Genomic DNA, 27,428 nt, shown 5'->3' on the forward strand with positions numbered 1-27,428 from the left:
GGCTACCCTAACCCTCTGCAGCGGGAAAGGGGGAGGGGGAAGGAGCAAAGGGAAGAGACTAACAGCAATGTGTGTGTGTGCGTGTGTGTGTGCGTACGTACGACACAAGAGAGCGGGAGTCTTTTTTTTCCGGTGGCGAGGATTCCCATCAGGACACGGGAGAAACCGAGAATAGAACGTGGACGAGAGTTATTTGGAATACTACGCGGGGAAGAAGAAGAAGAAGAAGAAGAGGAGAGCCGTCATGGCACGCTGAAATCATGGAGCAGGTGAGGGAGGATGCATAGGGGGAAAGGGAAGGGAAGGGAAGGGAAGGCTTCCATCTCAATGCTTGCATGACAACGTTACTTTGCTGCCCTTCCTTCCATTGACGTCCCTTCGAGAGGTAACGCAACCTCCGCAGATGTGCAAACAAGTGTGTACATCCCATGACCTCATCCCGCATCCCGCCCGGAAGCGGGGTGGTGAGGGAGGGAGGGAGGGAGAGAGAGGGGACACGCCCTGGCTGGCACGGCTTCGGTTCACGCAGGTCGTTGGTCACCCCCGTACTTAAGCTGCCCCGTGAAGCCTCATATAGCACAAGTGGCGATGGTGTCATCAAGTGATGCTCAGCAGTGTCACAATAAGTGCGACGCTATCAATGCTCGCTTTATTCGGTACACCTGCACCCGCGCTAATGCAATGCAATGCTGTATTGTATCTTGCAATGAGTTTTTGGGGTTTTGCATTTTTTTGCTGTCCAATAGAAGCAGAATTTTCTTCACTTTTTATGGTGATGCACTATTCACTTGTCTGCAGCAACTTTTAGGCTTTTCTTGTTTATTTTTTCCCCAAAATACAGCCCAAAAATATGAAACTCTTTACAGCTCTCAATACACATTTGGATGTACGTACTATGTAACTCTTGTACTAGGTTGTGCAGGTGTACCTAACATTGTGTCCGTTTGTTTTGAATGCTAGCAACTCAATAGCTTTTAGCACAACGGGAGGGAGGCTTAAATGCATAAGTTGATGACTCCTGTCATTCGAACACAAATATGGTTTTCCTACTTCCTGTGGGTCATGTGACTCAGTATTATTATTGCTGTTTAGCAGCAAGGCCGCTTTATCTTTATCTTTGCCTTGTGTTTCCCCCTCTGCAAGTGTGCGTCTGTTTGTGCGGAAGATGATTCTCAAGGATAAACTCACTCACTGACATGAGAGTCAACCGTATCCAGGCAGAACTCCCACAGGCGCACGTGGAAATGACCTTATGCTGGTTAGCCGAGCTAGCGCTGTACTGTACAGTAGTAGCAGCTCGATGTACACCTCAGAGATGTCAAAATAAATACGCATGTCATGCGTGTTGTTAGACTTTTGCAATAATGGAGTGTGCGAAGGAGGAGGGCACAGTATTAGGGCCAGCGCCCTCTTTCTGCCACATCCTTCTGGATCGATGCGAGGGGAAAAGGAGCACAGGCCGAGGCCTGGCCTGGCTGGCCTGGCCTGCATGGCGATGATTCAAACGTCGACATTGCTTAGGGTCAACGCACTTTTTCGGTCAACGGTCATTAAGGTCGACCTGGACGGGCGGCAAGGGAGAACGTCTCCACGGTGGGCAGATATGTACTACATACTACTAGTTGACCTACTATACTAGATGACTTGCCACGCCTCCACCGTATTGCATATTGTAGTATTTCACGTGGCAGGAAAAGTTGAGAGCGCTTAATGAGTCACAACTGTCCGACCGAGTAGGTGAGAGGGAATGATCAAGGAGAAGAATGAGCATGATTGTGCGCCTGCCTGCCTGCGTGCGTGGCTGCCTGCCTGCCTGCGTGGCTGCCTGCCTGCCTGCGTGGCTGCCTGCCTGCCTGCGTGGCTGCCTGCCTGCCTGCGTGGCTGCCTGCCTGCGTGGCTGCCTGCCTGCGTGGCTGCCTGCCTGCGTGGCTGCCTGCGTGGCTGCGTGGCTGCCTCCCTCATGGTGGAACAGGTGGTCTAATCTGACAGCCCCCCCAACTAGCTTCTCATCTTGGAATGTCTTCTTGTTTTGTTTGGAGGAGTCAGAATTTGCCCAAAGCCATTTGAGTCGAAAAAATCGATCTCATTGGAAAATAATTGTGAATAAACCTGCTTCTTAGCTTGGTCAAACTAAACTTGTATGTAGGACTATACTCTCATGGGTGTGTGTGGTGGGTGGGTGCGCACTTAGCGTTTGTCCAGTACAGTACAGCGTCCGTGTTGCTAATATGCAGGCAAAGGCCAATGTGGTGGATGCCCGCAGGCGCGCACAATGGCCAGATTGTCCCGGGACGCAAAACTAGGACACCCGTCTCTCCAGGAAGTAAACAGATACTGCTTTACGACCATTACTACTTTGTGTCTCACTATTAATGTGTGTGCGTGCGGGGACAGAGAGAGAGAAGAAAAAAGAGAGTGAGAGTGAGTGAGTGAGTGAGTGAGTGAGTGAGTGAGTGAGTGAGTGAGTGAGTGAGTGAGTGAGTGAGTGAGAGAGTGAGTGAGTGAGTGAGTGAGTGAGTGAGTGAGTGAGTGAGTGAGTGAGAGAGTGAGTGAGTGAGTGAGAGAGAGAGAGAGAGAGAGAGCGAGAGCGTGAATGTGCAGGGTAGTCAACTTTTGTTGGCAGCATTTTGTTCCTTGTGTTTGTTTTTCCATTTTCTCATTTTCTAGTGTATTTATTAAATTTATGTAGTTTTGACTTTATTATTCTTAAAATGTGTTGAAATGTGATTTGTCCCAAGTGTTCGAACCTAAACCAGTTGACTAGGAGCAGAGGAATACGTTTGGCGTTCACTCTTCGCATGCTATATTGCGCCCTCGTGTGGCGTACACTGCAAGTGCATGCGCGTGTGCGTGTGTCTCCCAGCTAGTGTGGGTGGGGATTATCTCTTTCTGGAGGAGGGACGGACTGACGGACGGACGGACGGACGGACGGACGGACGGACTGTACAAGGAGCTAGCTGCAAGAGAGCAGATGGTGTGCTCTTTTTCTTATTTTGACTTCAGTCTGACTATTTGTTTGTTTGAGTGCATGACTTTTTCTCATTAGCCAGTATGTGAAATTGAGCAAACGTCCTTGTTTTCAGTTGGAATGTAAATGAAATGCAAATGTATTGTAGTAGAACAATTCGAAGAATTTCACATTTTCCTACGTTTCAAGTGGAGATGTTCTACCTCTTACGTATAGCCTGACCTATGAAATCTAGTACGTATTAGACGTCTGTTTTCCAGTAAACCTCATCTATCCGCTCTTCGTTCTAATTATGACACTCGTGAAGGGATTGCGATGTTGCGCTTTGTAAATATTGTGGGCGATAAACAGACAAAGGGCTTCCTGAATGACAAACTCTTTTGTCCGGGAGTCACGTTGTCCCATCGCCCGCCGTAGGAAGTGACGGAGCCGAGTGGACGGGAAGCGGAGCTGTGAAAGGTGAGGCGGCCCTGGCACTGGCCGCACTGGCACTGGCCGCACTGGCACTGGCCGCACTGGCACTGGCCGCACTGGCACTGGCCGCACTGGCACTGGCCGCACTGGCACTGGTGGCACTGGCGGCACTGGCGGCACTGGCAACTGGCACTCTGAAGCAGCAGGAAAGTGCCGGCCGGGCCGGGTTGCTACTGGAAGGATGACTCAGCCCCAGGATTTATTTTCATTCTCACTAGACTGCGAGAGGAAAGGCGACGTTTTCGGGGATCGAAAGATATTTCTAGCCACAGATGCCATTATAGGAAGCGCTGAATAGCCCGCCCGGAATGTCGCTGCCGTCAGCTTTGTTTTGGTTTTTCCCCATGGTGCCAAAGTCGCCGTAGTCGTTTTCTTGAATTGTTCAATCAATGATTTGAGCAAATCTTTGAACGAGGCTGCAACTTGAACTGAATTGATTGATTTCAATTGCCGTTTTTGGAATGAAACGACATGTATTATTCGTTCATTTATTTGAACGTATTATTGACTGTATTTGATCTTATCATCATTTTAGTATCATCATCTCATCATCACCCAGCGCTCCGCCTCCCCTCATCATCTCAAGTGTCTCGGTGATTGGTGTCCCGCATGAGCAATAATCGCTAGCGGAGGGAAACGTGCGCTCGCTGGGTCAAGCGGCGAAACACTGACGCTTGTTTACGGCGTTGGGCTGAGCACGGCATTATGGAAGGGCCCCCTCCCTCCAGGAGGAGGGTCTGACGCTCCCTCAGATGGTGTCGCCTCACTTTGTCGTCATGAATTGCAACGGACGGAGGAGGCCTGTAAGTGCATGTCGTCCTAAAGAATCAAGGGGTTGCTTTGAAACAATTTGGGACTGGTCTTTGAAGTGGTCCCGATGGCGTAACGGCAGCCACACGGGCCCTCGTCTTGGAGCCTCTTCAACGCGTGCGTTGCGTTGTTGCGTTGCGTTCCCCTTCCAATTTGCGCCACGTTGGATCACGTCCTACCCAAAGTGACTTGGCAAGCGGGCTGAGCTTCCTATTATGTCCACGAGTCAGCTTCCCGTGCTTGTCTAAAAATACTTTTTCCTTGGACACCTTTCCCAAAATGACTCCCAATTGTAGCGTGTCCCGCGAGGAAGGGGAAGGCGGTCGGTCGGTCGGTCGGTCGGTCAGTCAGTCAGGACCGCCGTGTGCATAGTTGTTGTCTTTGTGCTTCAGATGCCGGCTGTTTGGTACACTTAGTATTTGCGATACATTTTAGACATGCAATACACAATGTAGTATTTAAAAAGTGCGTGTGGGGTGGGTTCAACTGCGTATGTATATTTAGGGGGGGAAAAACATATTCAAGATTCAAGAGTTGGTTTTTTTAATGTAGTCTATAACTGGATTTGATCATGGCAGGTGAGTGTGGAACTTCTATCACAGATAATAAAAAAAAAGAAAAGAATGCCGACCAAACTCGTTTTTGCTTTTGCTGGAATAAAAATATTCAATACACTAAAGTACCAACGTTGTTCAATCTAGCCACCTGGGATTCTTCTGAGTTGTGCTAGCGCTTTACTCTGAATCGCTACTTCCGGCGCCTTTTGTGTTGTTTGCCGCTGACTTGACGGAAACGGCCAACGACCGAAGAAGGGGAAGAAAAAGTAGTAGAAGAAGGAGGGGCGGCAGGCGGGCAGGCGGGCAGACAGGCAAGGCAAGGCAGGGCAGGGCAGGACAGGGAATGGAATGGAATGGAATGATATGGAACGGAATAGAATGGAATGGAGGGGGCTGCCCGCTCAGAGACACACGCAGAGGCAATTGTCTGGGGGAAGTAGTAGTAGATAGAAGGAAGGAAGGAAAGAAAGAAAGAAGTGGCGATGGTGCTGGAGTTGAGGAGAGAAGGAAGGATAACAAGTCGAGCTTCTCCGAGTTGTTAGGAAAAGCCCTGCCTGCAAACGTGTCTCGTGGCCACCGTCCGACAGCCTCCGCCGCCCAATGAATGGAGTTGCTTTCTGCCTTGTTGGAATACCTCCCTACTCCTCCGAGCTGCACGTAAGTCAACGCCGCCCGCCTTGTTTTGTGCGAGGAGGAGAACCGACCGAGTGGAGGTCGCGGCTGTGCGAGCGTTCCTGCCTGCGGGGAGCGCCGCCGCCACCGCCGCCGTTGTGCCGAGCTAGCCGAACGTGATTCCTAAGCCGATTAACAAACAGCACTACGGACGGACACTGCATCTTTTGAAGCCTTTGTTGTAGCTTTTTGAGCGCTAAATGTTACAAAGTCCGACGACATGTGAACGCGGCATTGCCCGGAGGGACCCCAGTGGGACCAGGACCAGGGCCAGGGCGAGTCTTTTGTCCGAGTCGATGCAGCGCGGCAATCGCCGAGGGGAGGGAGGGAGGCAGGGCGGACTGGCCACGGCTTGGCTGCCTGTCAGTCCGAGCGGGACGTCCCGAGACGGGATGCAGTGACATTCCGCGGAGTGACGAGGGCCTCATTTCGGCGTCTGTAAAAACGTTATGCTGACGCGACGTCGTTAAATTGCGCTTCGGCCAAAGATGAGGCTAGCCAAATGGGTGGTGGTGGTGACGTCACAGCTAATGACAAGATGGGAAAAGTGTGACCGACCGATGCAGTCAGTCAGTCAGTCAGTCAGTCAGTCAGTCAGTCAGTCAGTCAACATCACAAGCTCTCCCTGGCATCCTTTTACATAGCAAGTTCTTAAAAGTCATTTTTCCACCCCCACACGTGTGTTCTGCTCAAGAAGCTCTTGTGTGGTTTTGTCGTGTTTTGGGGAATCATGGCGGCACTTCCTGTGCCATCACAACATTGCTTGATGTCACCAGAGTGAGTGATAATACCGTTTTCCATTTGGGAGTATTCTGGTGCGTGTTTACGTTCCCATGGCTGACATTTTGGTCTGAATTAGGAATCTTCTCATCCACATTTTGATAGCCCTTCTGGACATTCTGATCCAATTTATGGACACTCCTATTAGTCCACTTGAAGATCGTAGCGGTTTGCTCTGAAGTGCCATGTGGATAAAAGCACTCCCCGCTTTCCTGTCATCCGTGCTCCTTTGGAGCATCAGCCAGGCAGCCACGCCCTGCTCGCCAACCAAGGCCGGCCTGCCTGCCTGCCTGCCTGCAAAATGCGTCTATTGATCCAAGTTACCGTTCGGGCCCTGCGATGCGTTCATAGAGAGGATGGTGCGCCCTAAGACAATACTTCAATAAAGTTGGATTGAATTGGTGGAGGTTATTTATGGACATGAAACGCGCACACACGCACACTGTCATTATGTTTGCAGCTCTGTTATTGTACTTGGTCTGCCATGTTTGCACGCGGAGGTTCTCCACACCAGCTGCCGTTGCGGTCGCGTCGAAGGACATCCGTCGACATCGACCTTGTCGACTCGAGCAGAGCGGCCATTGTTGTTTGGTGAACCTGTTAATGGTGATTTTTTTTTTTTAAATGTATGTAAACCCCCCCCATGTGTTCCCCCAGCCGGCGTGCTTGAGAGATGAGGCCATTTGATATATTCCGGAAAGAAGGACAGGTCTGGTCTTGTTGGTTCAGCGTGGACTTGGCTGTTCCATTGTGCGCTGGCTGGCTGGCTGGCTGGCTGGCTGGCTAGCTGGCTGGCTAGCTGGCTAGCTGGCTGGCTGGCTGGCTGGCTGGCTGGGTAGCTGGCTAGCTGGCTGGCTGGCTCTTTGTAGCTGCGGTGGCTGCTGTGATCCATCCGCTTGACGACATTGTCATCCACTTTAGGAACATTCTAGTCTAGTGTCCACGTTGAGGATATATTATATAGCTTGAGGAGCATTATGGTCCACCGTGAAGACACTCGGATGTAGTACGTCCGTTTTTTTTCTGCTCATTTTGTCACTTCAGAATCACGGTTATCTTGTGTCCAATGAAATCCCCTCCAGGCTTTTTAGCGGTTGAAAGTGGAATGTCAGCAGAGGAGGGAATGAAGAGAATCCATCCCAATGATTCATGGCCACAGAATGATGCTCATGGAACAGGTTGGGAAGTCGCTCGGCAAGTCCAGCAGACAAGTGAAGCCGAGTGACGTGCCACTTTCCACTCATGTTGTTGTTGCTTGCGGACCGGACCGTCTTGACAGTCGGAGTCATGGGATGGGAATCAGCGAGAAGCTAACAAAAGCCGCAGAGAAGCTAGCGTCACAATGCTGCCATTGTTTACGTTCAGTGCTGGCATTATGTTGTCGGTGCCCACGTCCACGTACGTCATCTCCACAGTGCTCCCTTTTTTTTTTCTTGTCGTTTGCTTGAGTTCAAAATTCGGTTCATTTAGAACGCAAGAATGTTTCTCAATAAAGTGAAGCAGCAAGTTCCCAAGGCGGACCTTTAAATTGTGTCCTCAAGGTGGAGCAGAATGCGCTTGTTGTGCTCAGCTGTGCCAGTTTATTAAGAAAGTGGATGGATATCATGCTCCACATCAAGATTCATCAAGCTGCCGCTGCAATCCCTCCCTCCCTCCCTCCCTCCCTCCCTCCCTCCCTCCCTCCATGTTGTCGCAAAGATGGCACGGCACGCTCTGCTCTGCTCTTCTGAGCATCTTCAAAGAAGCGAGCGAGCGACAGCAGGCTGGGAACGACGACTCGCTCTGGTCCTTTCGCAAATAGATTTGGGAAAAGCTTCACGTGCATTGGCACCGGGTGGAATTTGGAGTGCGTTACATACGTACCCATATCACCGGAGAACTCCCTAAATGGCCTGGAGAAGGCGGGCGGGCGGGCGGGCGCACCTCCTCCGGAGCACTTTGGAGCCCTGATGCGTGGCAGGAATGCACAAACCCGATGAGCTCAAATGGAAACTCCAGGCGGCCCGTGTCGCGGGCTGTAATAAACTCCGGGGCTCCGGCCTCGTTGGCCACGCCTCCTCCAGTGACGTCACCGGCCAATGCCAAATTTATAATCTCACTGGTGTAATTACACAGAGGCGGGGATGAGCTAATTTTGGACATGCGGGCGGGCCTCTGGCTGTCCAGATGCAGAAAGAAGAAAGGGATGGAGGGAGGGAGGGAGGGAGGGAGGAAGGAAGGAGTGAGCAAGGGCCGGCCAGCCGGCCGGCTCTTACTGCAGCTCAGACGTGACCGCTCTGATTGCTCCCAGCGGCTGTGCTCGGCACATGGATGGGAGATGAAGCGATGGAGAAGTGTGGGGGGGGGGGGGCACTCACGCTCCCTCCCCCCTCCCTTTCCAAAACGGCATCATCGTCACAGGACGTAAAGCTTCCGAAAGTGCAACTGCCGACGAGTGTAGTGCCACATCGGGCATTGCGTAGCCACAATCTTCCTCCATTTTCAGAGTAAATTGAGCTTGAACTCTCTTGTGCCCCCCGCAGTCTTTTTGAAAAGCTTAACCTTTCACCGTTAGTCAGTTGATTTGAAACGAGTTGTGGTTGCTCTAAAACTCTGGAAAAATAGCCTGACTTGAGACAGGCCCCGCTCCCATTGTTAGCTGAATGTGGAAGCTCGACTCCCCTTTTAAAAAGTAGGCATTTTCTGTTTGTTTCCGTCGTTCTCTTTCCTCGTCCCACGGCAGCTCCGCTCCGGTTTGGGATTGCTCCGGATTCAGGACGGCTGGAGTCACGGGCGCTCCGAACGGCCTGCGCCTCGGCGTTAAATCAGCGACCCGTGATACCGGCGCTCACGTGTCACGACAAGCGGGGGAAAATCGGTCAGGAATTTGCCGTACAGGAGCTAATTGGAGCGTGTCTGCGAGGGAATGTGTGTCACGGCCGGCCGGCCGGCCGGCGGGCTGCAGGGGGACGATGAAACCCAGCCGACCGACGCAGCTCTCCAGATGTCCCCAACATCTGGCGTGGCCCTTATTGCCTTTATTTGATGCGATTTGCAGTTGAGAGCAGCCCTCCTTCAGCTGTGTCAGGCCCAGTGCACACGCTGGCTGGCATTGGCGGTGCTGTCCATGAACACGCTCCCTGCCTCCCTCCCTCCCTCCCTCCCTCCCTCCCTCCCTCCCTCCCTCCCTCCCTCCCTCCCTCCCTCCCTCCGTCAGGCCGAGTGGTGGCTTCCCTCTAGTGGCCGCCTGCTGCTAACTGCATGTACAGCCAGCTCCGTCCGTATCACTTTTTTCTGCCTAAGGCCTTTTTCATTGTCGTTTATTTTCAATGGTTTTTGTTATAGTATTTTAGTTCTTCTATTTTTGGTTCTTCCTTGTCTATATTTTGTCTTTTGTTTGTAATGTAATCATTCTGGGACGTTTTCTGTGTTGTGGTTATTTTTGTAATTATTTGTGGTAATATTGTGCTTTTAGTGTCTTCATTTCATCACATGTTGTTCATTCTATTGTTTAGTCTTGGCCCTCAGTTCCAGTTGGGATCAAAACCAACCAAACCAAAAAAACAGGACTGACCTTTGTTAATCATTGATGATGTGAGATTAAACGCTATTATCATCGGGCTAGTCTGATGGCGCAAGCGACACATGCGCTGTTGTCCCCGCAGCGACACCCAATGGATGTTTGTAGTGGCGCATTTAAGGAAGGGCGGCTCGACGCGCGGCGGCGGCGGCGGCAGCGGCGGCGGCGCCTCAGCCAAATCGTTGGCTGCCCTTAGAACGGAGCTTAATTATATACAATAGCGAAATGTATTCATAGTTAGCCTTGAGTGCGTGTGCTAACAATTGTTGCACGCAAAGTGACAGCGTGTTGTCTTTCCGTTTTTATGACCTCCCTCCATTGTGGAGTCTTAAAAAGAACAAATCCGTGTAGAAGGCTGAAGAAATCCTTTGGGCCAGCGAGCATTTTTGTGGCCAAATGTGTGGTTAGAATGAGAAGAACAAGCAAAATGTGTACTTTTCATGGCACTCTTCTTCGCCATTGCTCTTTTCCCATGCATGTCCTGTGTGAAATATGATCCCATGCAGGCAGAGAGAAGCAATTTGGCGCATTGGAACAGACACAATGTCCATTCTTGACACTTATATGTGTCGGAATAAGGCGAGCATCTGGACACGTGCACGAGCCTTTGCTGGGACAATTATCCATGTCAACTTGAGTGACTCCAACGCTGAGCGCCGTTTGGTGCATGGGAAACTTGTCTGCGTTGATTGTTTTGAAAAAGAATATCGGTCCAGTTTTGAGGCGCTTGCACATTTCATCGACTGACAAGTTGCGCTTGGAAAATCTTTTCCTCTCTTGTCGACTATACCACTTTGTGTCAACCCGCCCACTTGCACACGCACGCAGCGCACGTGTTGCCACGGCATCTGCCCCGCGTGATGTTTTTGGGGATTACACGAGTTGTTCCTGCCCTGGTGGAAGTTGACTTCTGGTGACTTGCTGACAGAGATGAGAGGATTTGTCAGCTTTTAGCCATCCACAGTGAAGGAGGAGGAGACAAGCAATCCGGCCGGCCAGCCAGCCGGCCAGCCAGCCGGCCGCTGTGTGTGTGTGTTTTGGGGGTGGACGCACCGCACTGGCTTTGTATGCAGAACAGCAGCGGGAGGGACGGCCACGCTGTCACTCTCTCGCTCTTTCTCTCTCTCTGTCGCTCGCTCTGTCCAGAGAGCGTACGGGATTAAGACTTGCCGAGGCGAGGGAGATGGCAAAGGGAAGTCCAGTCAAGTCCCAGATCCGCCACTGTGTCCCATGCGCTGGGTTAGCCATGCGCACATGAGCCAGCGCCCTGTTCCCATGCCCGCCGCTATGCTCCCACGCCCCGTACCGGCGGGGTCCGACTGGAGCTTCCAGAACCCGGTGGGAGTGGACTGCAGTTCCCCCGAGCCTCGCTGCATCTGGGTGGCGGTGCTTCGCGGCGTAGCCGGGCCGCCGCCGATCGTGCCCGTCGGATGTCACCACGTTTCCCGTCAGTTGAGGGTAAGGCGAGGAGGGTGCGTGGGTGATGGTGGTGGCGTGACGTCACGTGATTGGTTGCAACATTTAGGACTGCAGCACGTGTTGTAGATTTCAAGGCCATAATTAGCATTTTTGGTAGCAATTTTGGTCCAAAACTAGTGGAGTGTATGGCTGAAATATTGCATCTTTCATGAGAAAGCATTGTAGATGTGGCAAAGTATGTAGTCCTTGTGATTTGTAGCAAAGCCTATTTTCTTTTTCGGGCTTTGGTAGCCTTCAGAAGCTGCTAAAAGCATCTTTTCTAATCTGGATGGACAGTATGCCGTCATCATCGTTGCACCTTGGGCCCAAAAGATTTGGGCCTGCTCCTTGATGCGCTTTTAGCCTCACTGCGCCCAGCCCAGCCCAGCCCAGCCCAGCTCAGCTCAGCCCAGCCTAGCTCCGCTCACTAAATGTTGTCACTCATTTCCAAAGTCATTAGTTGCATACTGGCGCCATTCACACTAGCGTAAGAGTTGACAAGAGTTTGCCTGGTAAACATCGGCCGCGCATTCCCGAGGTCCCGGCCGCGAGCGTGACCTAAACCCCGACCGACCGACCGACCGAGACCGCTGAGCGTCCGTGTCCTGTAACCTCTCGGCTTTTCCCACAATCACGCTTGATAAGGGCTCGCTCCACTCTGCATAATCTTCACTTTTCACGCTTCCTCTCTGTGTTTTTCTCCACGGCTAAAATGGCGAGAGCACGGGTCAGAGGTCACGTAGCTCCGGCGGCCCCCCGCGACACCGAGTTTAGAAGAGAGAAGAAATGTTGATGTAGTACATGCGGCTCATTTTATTTGGAATGGTGATGACGAGCGGAGGAGCCGGTTCCCTGAGCAGAGCTGGAATCCTCCACGTGGAGAAACCGGTTCAACTGATTTGCCCAACTGACATTCAAATGATCCCAATAAAAGCTCACCTTGGCCGCTTGAGGAATCACCCGGCGGCGGCGGTGGCGGCGGCGGCGGCCATCGGGATTAAAGGCTCATTTGTCAGCATTTGTGTCGGCGTAAAGCTCCACTTTTCAAACAGGTTGCAGCTCTCAGCTGCCCCATTGTTGCAGCGGGCCCGGAAAGGGGGCTACCACTTTGCTATTACGCCGACTGGAGGCATCAAATTATCATCAAAGTAGAGCAAAATGGCATTTGCTTGTATTTGGACATACATACGTAGATACATAGTATACCGTATGTATTTTGCTGTGTTCACTTTGAGTTTGAGCTGGGCCGTGCGTGCTAGCCACCGGTCAACGAGGCGCTCTGCCCTGAGCAGCGTCGTTGATTGAACGGGACGGGAGGCAAATGGCCGATTTTGCTGGTTGGCTGCTTTAAAAAGCAGACCTAACATGACTCTGATTTTCATGGTGCTTTGAAAGACTCCATTGCTCATATGTTGGCAGGGGGCGGGGCTATCTCTTGGTAGCTCACTGCTGATGATGCCAACTTGACTTTTGAATGGTTTCCTGTGCAGGTCGATCCCTCTTCCCTCCCGTCATGGAGTGAAAAGTCACTTCCTCCGAAATTGAGGACGAGGCCAAAATATGCACTCCAATGGGAAGTCAAAATATGGACATAGTCATTCAACTGAAATAAGTCTTAGTCCTAATCCTTGCGTGTGTGTGTGTGTGTGTGTCCCCGTGCACAAGGTGCACAGCTCCGGCCGGACGAGGCTCCGGTGCCGCCGGCTCTGACCCTTCGGGCCTGTGCTGCCGCGTTTGAGCTAATGACAGGTTTGGCTGGCTTTTCCCAGCCGGCCCGGGGCCGTGCGGTGGAAAAGCGGCGTGCCGGAGCCCGTCCCTTTGCCGAGACCCGATACTCCACCTCCTTCTTTCTTTCTCTCTCTCTCTCTCTCTCTCTCTCTCTCTCTCTCTCTCTCTCTTCATCCTCTTATTCTTGTTGGCGTGTGTTGCGACTTGTCCAAAGTGCTCCCTCTGAGGAATTTCTCATTTGGCCCTCCTTCACTTCCTTTTTTGGCCTGTTTTGTTTCTCTCTCTCTCTCTCTCTCTCCGATCAACACCCCCACCCCCACGTGTGCCTCTCTCGCACTCTCCCTCTCTCTCTCTGGCTCTCTCTCATGCAGCATCTGTGCGCTGCACTGCTCTTGCTCATGTGGAATAAACTCACAGAAGCAACACTCGTGATCCCTAAAAGGTTTTCACGAATACAACGTTTTAATGCATTGAGTATGAATGTTTGAATTATTTTCAAGAATGAAACGTCAAATACGTTGAAAAGAAAGAAGTGCTATCATTCATAATACGAAAAATGATATCATTCATAATCCAATGGGCGAAACGCTCTGCATGTTCTGCGATTTCCACAGCATTGAAAAATGGAGGCCTTTTTTCCTGATGGAAAATGAAGGAGAAGGGTGAAGGAGGAGACGAAGGAGCAAAGTAGTGGAAGTTGTTTTTAGGCGCCTCTGGTTGCCTGCCTTGTAACGCGAGCCCACTTCCTGCCTCCGTCCGGCAGGCCACTTCCTGTTGCGGTGCGCCCACCTGCTTAAGCGCTTGTGTGTTGTCAGCCATGTGTGGTCATGTTTATGTCAGGAAGTGAAGTTTTCACCAAACAGACATTTAAAAAAAATAAAATAAAAATCGGCAGTAAAACAATTGCCGAGACATTTAGCTAATGCTAGCTTAACTGGATGACATTGCACACCGCCCCACCAAGCCTTGGCTTGTTTTTCTTCTTGTGTTAAGTAGTAGGAAAGTTTCATTCGGCACAATTTTTGTAGCTTTGAAGTGGTCGGGGCCATTTTGGACCCCGAGGTGTGTCCCCCCCCCCCCTCGGCTCCCGCTTGTTTGGTCAGGTGACAGCGTGTGATTGACAGATGTGAGTCTCTGGGGCAGCACGGGGGTGAGACTTCTGGTGTGTGTCTGTCAGATGGGCCGTTTTATTGACTCAGCCATCTTTGGAGAGAGGCTGGGAATCTCCAAGGTCAGTCAGGCATGTGGGCCAGGATCCTTCCTGACACATGGATTCAATGCAATCTCTTTGCAGGCGAAAGGGCGGAGGGATGCTCTCTCGTCGCCCGCCGCCGCCGCCGCCGCCAACAACCCCCGGCCGCCCGTGGCGACCCGGCCGGGCGTGGCGTGGAAGGGCCCCCCCCGCACGCTGGTCCTCCGCAAGAACTCGCAGGGCTTTGGCTTCACCCTGCGCCACTTCATCGTTTACCCGCCGGAGTCCACCCTGCACACCGACCTCAAGGTGAGAAATGATCTGACATTCGAAACTTGCCAATTCAAAGAGAATCCCTCGTTTGAAGAAAAAGTAAAGGTCGCAGCCACACCGTCGGAACAAATTGATGATTGTACCGCCATGGTTGGAAACCCTGATCGTCCTCTCTGCGATTGTCCAAATCCAGCCCGAAAATAACCAAGGTCCAAAATCCAGCATGCAACAGCGGAGGCAGAGGAGCATTGGGCTCTATTGTTCCAGCGTGACCTGGTAGCGCCCGCCTGCGAGCGGCACCGCAGCCAGCACAAGGCCTTCCATTCAGTATCATAATAGACGGACGGGTTGTTTTCAACGGCCTGCCTCCGCCATCTGGAGACGTTTGCCCACACGCACGGTCACATTAGCACGGCTGAAAAGTCCTCCTTCCCGACCCGATCCGACCGCCTTAATGATCTTTGCTCACTTGAGCGTTTGTCTCAACCCCCTTGACCCTGCGCCCGCCGCTGAGCTACAATTAGCGTTATCTTGCGCACAGTAAGAACCGGGGAGTCCGTCCGTCCAGCCGGGGCAAAATGGAGACCATGTGTGCTAGAAAAATAAACGCGCAAGAGGGACCTGAATGTTCTCGAGCAAATTCAGATTTGGTTCTGCGCCTTAACTCGTCTTTTTGACACCAAATGAAATTCTGGAGTCTCAGGTCGTCTGGGGTGTCCGGGCTTTAAGGCTCTCCTCCGCTTTGTGTAAAGCGACATTGTGCGCAGCCAGTCAGGAATGAGCCCACTCAGCGAGGCCTAAAGCCCACACTCGCCCGCCCTCAGCAGAAAGTGTCCACTCAGCTGGCTGGCTGGCTGGCTGGCTGGCTGGCTGGCTGGCTGGCAGGCTGGCAGGCAGCCAGGCAGCGCCAGGCAGCACCAGGCAGGCAGGCACACTGTGAGGATTGCATCATTGTGAAGCCATGTTAAGTTTGTTGGAGCTGCTTCAAAGGAAAACAACATCAAGTGGTGCACCCAGAAACTATTTTGCTATCTCAAGTGCAATCAATTGTTTTTCCCAAACATAAGGACATGCGTATCAAAAAAGGCACACAGGCTGGGCCATTTGTGTAAAATTGGCATTGTTTTATTTGCAGGATGAGGAGAATGGCAACGGCAACGGCAAAGGTGAGCTGTCTTGTTTTTCCTCCCAAGCCAGGACGAAAAAGCATGCAAATTGCAGTCCTGTTGTAGAGAATGGTATTTTCATTTTCTTGTAAGTCTTAAGGTGATGAAAAGGTTCTGTCTGAATAGGGACTGGAAATGCTCAGCTCCTGATTGCTTCCACTCTGCAGCCTCCTTGCGCCCTCTACAGCAAAATTGCACAAGTGCCTCTAAAAATGGGCCAGCTCAAGGACCCCTTCCTCATTTCAAAACGTGTCTATTTTGGATTTGATTCGGCGCAGGTTACCAGAAAGGACGACTGGAGCCGATGGACACCATTTTTGTGAAGAATGTGCGGGAGAAAGGTCCCGCCCATCAAGCGGGCCTGTGTACCGGTAAGGGAGAACGCCGTTCGTTCGGTCCTTTTGCGTTTGCTTTGCGAACGGCGTCAAAATATTAGGAAGAGTGTAAAATGTTCAGTGCGCCCCAAATGCGAGGAATGCCTTGAGCCCCAATAGGAGCAGCAAAATATTGGCAACACTTGAGCCCCCCCGAAAAAAAAGCTGCAAACACATGGAACATTATTTGTCCGTCAGGTGATCGTCTGGTGAAGGTGAACGGCGAAAGCGTGCTGGGAAAGACGTACTCCCAGGTGATCGCCCTCATCCAGAACAGGTGAGAAGCTCCCGTCCCCTTCCGTCTTTAGAAGCCACCCAGATGACATGTAGGCTAATCAGGTGTGAAAGAATTGACGCCTCTTCTATTCTATCACCAGTGAAAGTGTGCTGGAGCTGTCTATTATGCCAAAGGATGAAGACGTGCTTCAGTTGGTAAGTGGGACTTGCTTGACCACGACACGACACGACACGGAAGAAAAACATTGTCGCCATTGCTTTTGAAAGCGACAGAATGCTCCAAATGAGTGCGTGCGCCTTGAGGGAACGCACCTTTGTTAGACCGCAAATGTGTCGACGTTACCCAAGCAAGAGTTGTGCATTGGCGGCAACCTCCGTCGTCTTCTTCTTCGTCAACCGCATTCCTGGCATGACGTCACTCCTCCTGCGCACTCCCACTGGGTGGAGTGACACACACACGTACACACAAGCGCGTGCGTACACACAAGCGCGGAGCCAGCGAGCCAGCCGAGTCGAAAACAAGATCAAGGGAGCCAGCAGTGAAATAATAACTAGATTGGATAGTTATATTCAACGCAAAGAGGAGACGCGTATACGACTTTGGAATGTTTTGATGTTTCACAAGGATTTATTGGGCAACATGTAAGTCGTGGTGGCTTCAGTCAAGAGAGTTTGTCGCTGCTGCTGCTGCTGCCGCCGCCGCCGTCGCCTCTCCTCACTGGCGCGTTTGCGTCTCCGAGCACGTTGCCATTTTGAACGCGCCGCTCCGTCTTTGATCGCGTTGTTGTCGTCAAACTTGTTCACGGCATGTGAAAACAGCACCTCAGCCGCCTCACCTGCCTTGGCTTTTGTCGCAGGCCTACTCGCAAGATGCCTACCTGACTGGCAACGAGCCTTTCTCGGGGGGAGCTGAGAACCTGCCGCCGCCGCCGCCCCTCTGCTACCCTCGCGCCATGTCGCCCGCAGGCGCTCCCCCGCCTACCCCCGTGGGCCACAACCAGCTGGATAATTGGAGTCGCTGGCCCGGTCCCCCCGGTCCCTCCTCGCCCTTGGACAACCGCACGGCAGCCGCTTGGCAAGACGGCCGCTCGGTGGAGCCCGGCGGCGGCGGCAGCGCGGCGGCTCGCAGTAGTCCGGCCCGCCGCCGCCGGGCCGACGACGACGTCCAGTACGCCGTGAGCGGGCAGCAGCCTCAGGGGCAAAGCAGGGGGCGCTCTCACTCGTCTTCATCCTCCTCGGGGGGACCTTTATCCAGCCCCTTGCAGGTCCGCTACCCCGACGGCCACCACGCCGCCGACTCGGCGCGAGCCCGACCGCGCGATTCTCATCCGGGTCACGACCAAAGCCAGCGTTGCCAGCGAGCGCTGTCAGAGTGGTACCGCAACCAAGTGCCGGGACGCAGCGTGCGGGCGCGCCACCGGAGCTACTCCCAGGACCGGCTGAGTGAGTCCGGGAGGCCTCCGCAGCGGGCGGGCGCAGGCTGGCCGCACAGCGCCTCCCAGGACACTCTGCTGTTAGCGCAGCCGTCGGGACGCTGCGAGGAGTGGGCCCCCGACCACGCGAGGACTCGCTCCGAAAACCTCCTGGTGCAGTTCCATTGCCACGGACGTTCGCTGGAGATGTTGGACCGAGCCTCGGCCGGCGCGCAGGTCTCGTCTCGGTGGAACCGAGCGCCCAAGCCGCCCCCCAGGACCGATGTCCACCAGAGGCACAGCGCTCCGTACCCGGCGCCGCAAGCCCCCCCCGTGGCCCGTCACTCGCACTCCAAGCAGAGCCATTGCCCGGGCCAAGGCCAGCAGGCGCCGGCGGTCCCCAAGAGCAGCAGGCGGCTTCCTCCGGTCCAAAGCGCCGACGAGCAGCCGCTGGGCTACCGCAGCTACAGCCCTTCCTTCTATCGGAAGACGGGCCGCATCATGCAGCAGGCCCACTCTTTCAGGGACCCCTCGTACTCTGGCCCCCACTTGAACTGGAACAGCAGCCCGCCCGAGGGCGCGGCGGCGCCGCCGCCGGCCGTCTCGGCGGCGCCGGCCGTCTCGGCCTCCGCAGCGGCCCCTTTGGCTTCCGCCTCGCCCGAATCCCAGGAGAGAGCCTACAGACCCACCAACCACGAGCGGGGGTCGGCTGAGGTGGCGGGGCAGAGCCAGGAGGTGGTGATGCGGCAGAAGCCCCCCAGCGGACGGAGGAACGCCATGCGGCACCCCCACTACGCGCTGGCCATGGACGGCCTGGAGCCCTCCTTGTTCTCGCCGGAAGCCCCGGCGGCGGACTCGGCGGCCACCTCCAGCTCTTCGGGAGACACGGCCGTGCTGCCGTTCAAGGCCAACGGCAAGCTGCTCTCCCCGGAGGACGATTCGCTGGCGTCCATCCCCTTCATCGGTAAGCGTGCGTCTTGACTCGCAATCTCATCCTTTCTTGCTTCCAAATGTGGGTGGGCTCACTTTTGAAAGCCCAGCCTTTCATGGGATCACCCCCGTGGCAAATCAGATATGTATTTGGCCAATGAAAACAGTCGGGCCGCTTCGGTCGGTCGGTCGGTCGGTTGGCCGGCCGATCGGCCAATCGGCCAGCCAGTCAGCCAGCCAGCCAGTCAGTCAGTCAGGAGACGTTGCACCCGCCCAAACGCTTGAGTGCATTCTTGCGGCAAGTCGCGGCACGTCCAAGCGCCGTCCGTCCTCTCGATCCGTTCCCTGTTGACACGTTTGGTCACATGCTGTTGGGCACAATGTCAACAGGCACACGGCACTTTTTGGACGCATGACAAAACGATTGGCGCCCGGATTTCAATTGGGAAAAGTCAAAAGAGGCGGCGGTGGCGGCGGTGGCGGCGCCTGTCTTTGCCGAGACACCGCGTGGATTTTGTGAGCGTGCGTGCGTTCCCTCCGAGATCCTGGCCCGCCTTCCTTAAAGCCGCAGCGGGCCCAGCCAGCCAGCGCGGTGCCGGCCGGCCGGCCGGTCGCCCGCCCGAGATTGGGAATGTTTTCCTCCCGCGGCTCATACGTTTGCGCTATTCTACACGTGCGGTTGACGTTGGAGCAAAAGAAGGCGTTTCTGCTCAGCGTGTAGCAGCACGTTTGCATGTTGCATTGAGTGACACCGCTAAGAAAGTAAAGCAATTTGTTGCTGAAAAAGATTCCCTTCTTCCTAATTGGTCTTCCTAACAACACCTAACTCACGGTCCTCCTCCTCTTCCTCCTCCTCCTCCTCCTCCTCCTCCTCCTCCTCCTCCTCCTCCTCCTTTGGCGCGCCATCTTTTCCCCACGCAGACGAGCCCACCAGCCCGAGCGCCGACTTGCGCGCCCGCCACGTGCCGGCGTCCTCGGTGGTCTCCAGCGGCGGCACGAGTTGGGCCTCGGCCGCCAGTCCCGCTTCCCCCACCTTCACCTTCCCCGCCGCTAGGCTCAGTGAGTGGGCCCCCTCCCGTTTGTTCCCCGCCAACGCTGCTGCTGCTGCTGGTGGTGGTGCTGCTGCTGCTGCTGCTGCTGCTGCTGCTGCTGCTGCTGCTGCTGCTGCTGCTGCTGCTGCTGCATGCCTTGCTTCTTTCCTTGGCTGGCTTCCAGTAGCATATCATCAGCTTGGAAATTGGAATCAAATCAAGTGAATGAGTCTCGGAATGCTCGAATGGTTCATTTGAAAATTCACATTTGAATGGAATGAGGCCATGTGCCATACTTAGTTTGTAAGTATCATGTGAATCAATGAATTTTGAGTCGAGCTCATTTTTTCACAAGACGGATTTGGGGGAAAACAGAAAATGACTAGATTATCTCTTGATTTGATTTTTTTTTGGCATGCTGCATAGTTGTGACCACAGCAGTTTGGATTTTGCAAGGTTAAAACGTCAACAAGTGAGAGGGCGGCGGACATCTGAGCGCACTTTTGGCCGGCCATCTTCCCACTCCCTCCCTCCCTCCCTCCCTCCCTCCCTCCCTTTCCATCGTCACCTGATCCGATGTGGCCGATGATTGGCATGACACACCATTGTTGATTTTCAATCAATCCATCCATCCATCCATTTTCCTCTTTCTTTCTTTCTTTCTTTCTTTCTTTCTTTCTTTCTTTCTTTCTTTCTTTCTTTTTTTTTCCCATCTCCACCGGCCGGCTCACGGTGCGGCCGAGCAGGCGCTATTAAATCGGGTCGCCGTTCCTCCTATCTTCTAGCCATCACCGCAGAGCGCTCCAAATCCTGCGACGAAGGCCTCAACGTTTTCCGGGACGACGGCCGTGTCTTCTCGTGAGTGAATTTGCGCGTGCGCCAAGCAGCTCATTGCTTGCAAGTGATGTCATTCAGGAGCCTTTGTTTTCCAACAGGAGGCTACCAAAGAGAGTCAAGAGCTTCTTCACTGATGGGGTAAGTCAAATCAGGGAGTGAAAACGCTCCTCCCTCCCACAAAATGCTTGATTTTGCCCTGACAAAGAGAGAACCCGTCGGTCTCCTTTCCAATCGGACTTCTGCTTACTCATCAGCCAGCCAACTCGAGCAGCTTTTGACAACCTGGCCAACTTGTCGTTGCGTTCTAGCGCCCTCCGCTGTTCGATCTGCAGAATGACAGCAGTTGTCTTTTCCAGTCTTTGGACAACCTGGGCACGGCAGAGGAGGTGCGCTCCAAGCGGCACTCCACCTCCGAGTTGGGGAACATCACGTACAGCGACATGCGGCGGCGGGAAGGCTGGCTGCACTTTAAGCAGATCCTCACGGAAAAGGGCAAGGTGAGCGGTAAAGCATTGGAAAAAAAAAACATTGGACTACCATTGCCAGCCACTCTGTCTCTCTCTCTCTCTCTCTCTCTCTCTCTCTGTCTGTCTGTCTGTCTGTCTGTCTGTCTGTCTGTCTGTCTGTCTGGGTGGCAGAAGGTGGGCAGCGGCATGCGCCCGTGGAAGCGCGTGTTCTGCGTGCTGCGCTCGCAGTTGCTCTTCCTGTACAAGGACAAGCGCGAGGCGGTGCTGCGCGGCGCCACGCTGGGCGCCGGCGCCGAGGACGAGCAGCCCATCAGCATCCGCGGCTGCCTGGTGGACATCGCTTACAGCGAGACCAAGCGCAAGCACGCCCTCAGGCTCACCACCCAGGACTTCTGCGAGTACCTGCTGCAGGCCGAGGACCGGGACCACATGCTGGACTGGATCCAGGTCATCAGGGACAACGGCAAGACGGAGAGCGAGGTGGGCGTCGGCACCGCCGCCAGATTCAGGGCCGACGGACGGAGAAAGAACACTTGCTCTTTGCTCCCCTGTGTTGCAGGAGCTGGGCCTTTCCAGGCAGGCCCTGATCAATAAGAAACTCAATGACTACAGGAAGCAGAGGTGAGGCAGACTGAGTCATTTCCCCACGCTAATGCCTTGCAGACAGTCAGCACTTGCATTTTAGCTCATGTCTTGACTCTCCTTCCCTCCTCACACCTTGTTGACTCTCCCTCCCTCCTCACACCTTGTTGACTCTCCCTCCCTCCTCACACCTTGTTGACTCTCCCTCCCTCCCTCCCTCCCTCCCTCCCTCCCTCCCTCCCTCCCTCCGCCCCTCCGCAGCCCGACTGGCAGTAAGCCCGACTCTTCGCCCAGGATGTCTCGCATGATGCCTCCCTTCCTGCTGGCCAAGACCGACAACGCTTTGGGGGCACCGCGCTCGCCCAGACCAGACGGCAAAGGTCCCCATCATGAATGATTGTGAAATATTTTGTCGGTAGCAAAACTCATTTGTGTTTTTTCCATCTAATGTGGCCTCCTCAGATGAAAGCAGCCCTCCCAAATCTCCTTGGGGAATCAACATCATGAAGAAGAGCAAGAAAGCTGGGCCCAAAGCCTTTGGCGTGAGGCTGGAGGACTGCCAGCCGGGAGTCAACAACAAGGTCAGCCCCCCCGCCCCGCCCCACCCCACCCTTTCTCTCTTGCTCAGAAAGGCTCACATTCCCCTCATGTGCGCATCAGTTCATCCCGCTGATTGTGGAGATCTGCTGCGGCCTGGTGGAGGACATGGGTCTGGAGTACACGGGCATCTACCGCGTGCCCGGTAACAACGCCATGGTGTCGCTGCTCCAGGAGCAACTCAACAAGGGCGTCGACATCAACCCCACAGAGGAGGTGAAAGGAGCGCTTGAAGACAGCGTTCTCCTCACGCAGAAGCTGAAGCCTTTCTCTTTCCCTCGTTGCGGACAGAAGTGGCAGGATCTCAACGTGGTCAGCAGCTTACTGAAATCTTTCTTCCGGAAGCTTCCGGAGCCGCTCTTCACCAACGGTAAGTTCTGCTGCACGCACGCACGCTCGCGCGCGCACTCTGACTCGGTGTCGTTTTTGCAGACAAGTACAACGATTTCATCGACGCCAACAGAACGGAAGACCCGTCGGATAGGCTGAAGACCATGAAGAAGCTGGTACACTCTCCATTGTGTTCACGCTACTTGAAAGCGGCCCACTCCGTCCTGATCGCTCGTCATTTTGTAGATCCGAGACCTTCCGGACTATTACTACCACACGCTCAAGTTCTTGGTGTGTCACTTGAAGACGGTGGCAGACCATTCGGATAAAAACAGGGTGAGTGGCCGCCGAGCTTGAACGCACTCCAGCGACCATTTCTTGTAAACGCCGTGCGCTCGCTGGCTCGCTGCGTGCAGATGGAGCCTCGGAACCTGGCTTTGGTGTTTGGGCCCACGCTGGTGCGCACGTCCGAGGACAACATGAAGGACATGGTCACGCACATGCCAGATCGTTACAAGATTGTGGAAACGCTCATACAGCATGTAAGCGCAGGCACGCCCTTTTGCCCTCACACACACACACACACACATATTGTCACTTTACACATTCAATATCATGACGTGATTTTTTTTTGCCAGTACCTCTGGTTTTTCAGCGAGGAGACGGACAAGGAGGAAAAGGTTTGGAACCATCAAGTCTCAATGTATGGGTTAGCAATCAAAGAGGCCTAATGGCAAGAATTTGTATCCAGACGCCAGTGGACACTGAAGACGTGCAGCCCGCCCCTAACATCGACCACCTGCTTTCCAATATTGGGCGGACGGCTTTGTTCGGCGACGCTTCAGGTGAGCACCGCCGGCCAACGCCGGCCAACGCCGGCCGCGGCCAACGGCTAGAGCACCCTCGTAGCTGTAACGCAAGCAGAAAGGATCAGGTCAAGGGGGCCGTGAGCGTCGCTATGCTAAACAGAGCACGGAGAATATTGAGCGCGTCGCCTAAACCTCAAATCAGCGCATGCCTGCCTGCCTGCCTGCCTGCCTGCCTGCCTGATTTTCATTTGAAATGATCAAATACTAGGTAGGTAGGCTTAGCTAACCTTGGCGATGACGTTTATACCTGCGCCTTGTGTCCGTTGTGTCACATCCTCCTTCCTTCCTTCCTTCCTTTCCATGAGCGTCGTAAGGGCATGTAGCATGACAACTCAAGTTGCTCACTTAGCCTTTAGTTGATCTTTTTTTTCCCCTGTCCTCTCTGCTTTCAATTTCTCTCTGCACATTGCTCATCTTGTGACTCTGCTTCACTCTCTTAGCTGAGCCTGTGGAGCAACCACTGCGGTAGGACGCCAACATGCGTGTGTGTGTGTGTGTGTGTGTGTGTGTGCGTGTAAGTGTGATCCCCCCAGTAGCTTTGTCAGAGCACATTCACTGTCCTCAAGTGTGTGTGTGTGTCTGTCACTGTGACAATGCGACTTTTCCGCCACCGTAATAGCCAGAGTTTTTTGTGAGAGCATGTTGCCTTCGCCGTCCCACGTGAATGTGTGCGTGTGCGTGCGTGTTTTCTAATTGCTGCATTGCTCTGTCACTGACTGCAATGTTTGATGATCCTTGGCTCTCTTCCCGTGTGCATGTGTATCAAGTCAAGAGGGCACAGAGCCTCAGTGCGCTAGTCTGCGAGTTAGGAGTGCAAAATTGCTCTGCTGCCCTCTATTGGTGGGTGGCTGTGACTCGCAGACAATTGACTTGGTAGCCCCAGCCTCCATTTTGTTGACGGGACTCCAATCCGGTTAATAAGCGCATCGCACCAAGTGTCTCTGTGCCCTCCTTCCCAAACTTTTTGTCAGCGCTACTAAATGTCCTCTTCTTTACCCTTCAGACTCCACCAACAGTGACTCTGCCAAATCCAAGGTGAATAATGATCATAATGATGATAATGATAATGATCTCTCCAACCAGCACAGAACAGGAGTGTTGCAAAATGCAGTCTCTCACCTCTGCCTCAGGGGTCCTGGGGTTCCAAGAGAGACCTCACCGCCAAGGACTTCCTGACTCTGTCCATCATGTCGGCGGTGACGGGCCGCAAGCGCCGCAAGCGTCACAACGCCCGGCGGGTGGGCAGCAGCACCGACGACGACTCGGAGCACGAGCCCGTCAAGACGGAGGAAGACGAGGAGGAAGAAGGGGAGACGGAAGAGGCGGCAGGCGGCAGCGCTCCTCGTGCCGAGGGAGAGCAGGAGGAGAAAGAGGAAGTGAAAGAAGACCAAGAAGAAGAAGAGGAGGCGGTGGCGGAAAAAAGGGGCCAGGAGGCGGGAGGAAAGGCGGACGCCCGCTCCATCGTGTCAGGCTACTCCACGTTGTCCACGTTGGGCCGGAGCCTGGGCGCGGACGACGCCGACGATGAGCACAGCGAGCTGGTGAGCGAGACGGACAACGAGAGTGGCTTTGCCTCACGGGAGCGTCCCGCCAAGCCGCCGCCCCGCAAACCCTCAGCGGGCGATGGCGGCGGCGATGGCGATGGCGGCGGCGGGGTTCGCTCCACCACGCCGTCGTCCACGTCTTCGTCACACAGGCTGCACTCGCGGCCGTCCTTCAACTCGCATAAGCTCATCCAGTGCGACACCCTGGCACGCAAGAAGATGAAGGCTCGCTCGCTCGACCTGCTGGAGATCCCCGTCGCCACCCCCGAGGGAGACGCGACACCCAGGACGAGGATCCACACGTCGTCGGGAAGCAGCCAAAAGAATCTCCGCCCGTCCCGGGTCAGGCCGGCCGCCCCGCTGCCGCCGCCCCCCAGCGAGGCGACGTCCTTCACCCCCACCGCCTTGGTGCGCCAGGCACGCCTGATGGGCTCGGCCGACGACTTGCGCAGCGCGGGCGTGCGCAAGCCGCTGTCGCCCGAGAGCCGCCGCAAGAGGCGCGCCTGGCGCCGACACACGGTGGTGGCGTCGCCCACCGAGGAGCCGAGCGACAAGCGGCCGCTGGCCGTCACGGAGTTCCCGCTCTCGCCCGTCGGCCCCAAAGGAGACGACGGCGGCGGCGGCGGCGCCCGTCCGGAGTCTTCTGCTCGCCAGACGTCCAGGTTCCACCAGTACCTGTGAGAAAGGACGCCTCCCGTGCCTGAAGAATCAGAGACCCTAGTGACGACGGCATCAAGCGAGACTCTTCCGGGTCCACTAACTGCTGATGCGGTGCCACACGCGCGTCGTCCACGACAAGCCGACAGGATCCGAGTCGTGCCACCGTCACTCGGGACGCGAGGAGACGCCTTGTCAGAAAGCAGCCAGGTGACTCTCAGCCTAGCCTATGGCAGGCCGGCTCGCTCGCCCGCCCGACCGACCGACCGCCCCCTCCCTCCCTCCCCCCAGCTGCGGGTCAGCGCGCGCACTGGCTAGTTTCTTTGGTGTTGTTGTTTTTTTCTGTAAACCCATTGCCAAAGCTTTCTGGTTTTGTTACTTCTTTTTGTAAATGTGTGCTTTTCTGAGGTGGAGACACTCTGACCTACCTGATCAGCGCCACTATGACTGAGCAAAGGTTTTGGGCCGCCACCAGACTTGTTTAAATAGCAGATGTCCGTTGGGAGGGGATGAAGGTAAATGACCACCAGAGGCGCTATAAACGGAAAGAAGTGTCCATGCAAAAAATGAATGTCGTGTTGAATTGTTTAGTCAGTCGAGATTGAATATTTAGAAAACATTTTATTGTATCTGTCACAAAATGAGAAAAATAACACGGCCCCGGCATGCATAGACGCCCCCCAAAAAAACAAGGTTTGCTATATACTTTTGCTTTTAAAGTCACTGTTCACTTGAGCTTTAGTAATGCAACAAAAATATGATTTGATTTTCTTTAAACAGGAACACATCTAAAAAAATAACAAAAGTAAATGATGCAGTAAATGCAATCTATTAGCCCCTCAACGGGAACATTGTTTTAAATACACAATGAGTAAGTGGCTTGTTTTCGGTTTATTTTGACAGCCAACCTGAAGCGGCTGTGGCATTAAACAGCTTGACGTTGTTGTTTTTTTATTATTATTATAAATGTGTTGACTCTGGCAAAGCGACGCCGCTGACTGCGAGTTGACACGAGCTCTCTGCCACTGTCCACCGAGCGCTCGTAGCTCGAGGCACCACCGGATATCTTCCATTATAAGTGGCTGTAATGAGCTTCACAGTTTGAACACTGTGCTGAAAGTATGCAGATACTAGTCAACGCGCTCAGCTTTGATGGTGGCCGGCCCGAGACTTTTGCTCCGAGTCCCCGTTGGTGCTTTTTCTTTCATTGTTGTTGGGAGAGAGAAAAAAATGTTTTGCTTCCTTTCCTTCTGCTATATTATTGTAATATTTGTATACAGCCTTATTAAGTTGTACATACGAAAGTTTGGTTCTTAACCTTAATAATAATACTACTCCTTTTTTAACGGTTTACAAACATTTCCTTCTCCGGACGCTACTTGAAACGTTCCCTTAATATATTTAAATATACAGTATTTTATATATATTTTGTATTGTGACGTCACTGCTTACAAAGGCCTTTTTGTGTCAGGATAGTCAGTCACAAGTTTGCGTTGAAACAAGTGCCTCCTTTTTGGAATGTTCAGTTGTGCCATGCTGGCTTCTTATCTCCTCCTCCTTCCCCAGCTCACCTCCAAAGATGTGTACAATGATTTCATGGGGGTTGGGTAAGAAAAAGCACACTATGCACTCTCCTGTGTGGTGTAAACTAAAAAGGTGTCGCTCGTATGTTGTACATAGTTCATATGTAACATATTGTCCCTCGTGTGTACATTTTTGGAATGGCTTATGAGTATAACTCTGCTTAGCGCATTATATATGATGTAAATAAAACACAAGTACGTTGAAAAACATTGCTCGTTTGACTATCGAAATGGCGCCCTCTTGTGGAGCAAGCACCTGATTTCCTAAAGCTGAAAGCCGTGATGAAGGGACTCAAACCAAAATGGCCATCTTACTGTTCCGGTTCAAGCATGTTTATAGT

The 27,428-nt window shown here is 53.6% G+C and overlaps 1 protein-coding gene and 1 long non-coding RNA gene across 8 annotated transcripts; one reads left to right on the plus strand and one right to left on the minus strand.

Annotated features, from left to right (window-relative positions):
• Nucleotides 1-107: 107 nt before the first annotated feature.
• On the plus strand, nt 108-27,297 carry arhgap23a (Rho GTPase activating protein 23a). 7 transcript variants are annotated; one of them, XM_061303590.1, is made up of 24 exons: nt 108-269; nt 14,301-14,507; nt 15,607-15,637; nt 15,916-16,008; nt 16,210-16,288; nt 16,389-16,443; nt 17,106-18,624; nt 19,512-19,649; nt 20,368-20,479; nt 20,557-20,596; nt 20,815-20,955; nt 21,097-21,405; nt 21,485-21,546; nt 21,769-21,887; nt 21,970-22,088; nt 22,168-22,320; nt 22,396-22,474; nt 22,537-22,610; nt 22,681-22,770; nt 22,851-22,976; nt 23,073-23,114; nt 23,186-23,279; nt 24,307-24,338; nt 24,434-27,297. In XM_061303590.1, exons 1-24 carry the CDS (start codon nt 261-263, stop codon nt 25,526-25,528), a joined length of 4,818 nt encoding a protein of 1,605 aa, XP_061159574.1. In that variant the 5' UTR covers nt 108-260; the 3' UTR covers nt 25,529-27,297. The 7 variants fall into 7 exon arrangements, with proteins under 7 accessions (XP_061159574.1, XP_061159572.1, XP_061159575.1 ...); XM_061303588.1 differs by lacking the exon at nt 108-269 and adding an exon at nt 5,065-5,466; XM_061303591.1 differs by lacking the exon at nt 108-269 and adding an exon at nt 10,861-11,278.
• On the minus strand, nt 23,026-24,565 carry LOC133170566 (uncharacterized). Its single transcript, XR_009718594.1, has 2 exons — nt 24,423-24,565; nt 23,026-23,343 (listed from the first exon to the last, which is right to left on the minus strand). It is a non-coding gene; the product is annotated as an uncharacterized LOC133170566 (long non-coding RNA).
• Nucleotides 27,298-27,428: the final 131 nt, after the last annotated feature.

This window comes from Syngnathus typhle, linkage group LG17, assembly GCF_033458585.1.
Source record: "Syngnathus typhle isolate RoL2023-S1 ecotype Sweden linkage group LG17, RoL_Styp_1.0, whole genome shotgun sequence".
NCBI lineage: Eukaryota > Metazoa > Chordata > Actinopteri > Syngnathiformes > Syngnathidae > Syngnathus > Syngnathus typhle.

Coding starts and splice junctions, on each gene's coding strand:
- arhgap23a (XM_061303591.1), top strand. CDS start 11,051: ATGCGCTGGGTTAGCCATGCGCACATGAGCCAGCGCCCTGTTCCCATG. Junction 19,650..20,367: donor CTTCCCCGCCGCTAGGCTCA/GTGAGTGGGCCC, acceptor GCGGCCGAGCAG/GCGCTATTAAATCGGGTCGC. Junction 22,321..22,395: donor ACATCAACCCCACAGAGGAG/GTGAAAGGAGCG, acceptor CGTTGCGGACAG/AAGTGGCAGGATCTCAACGT.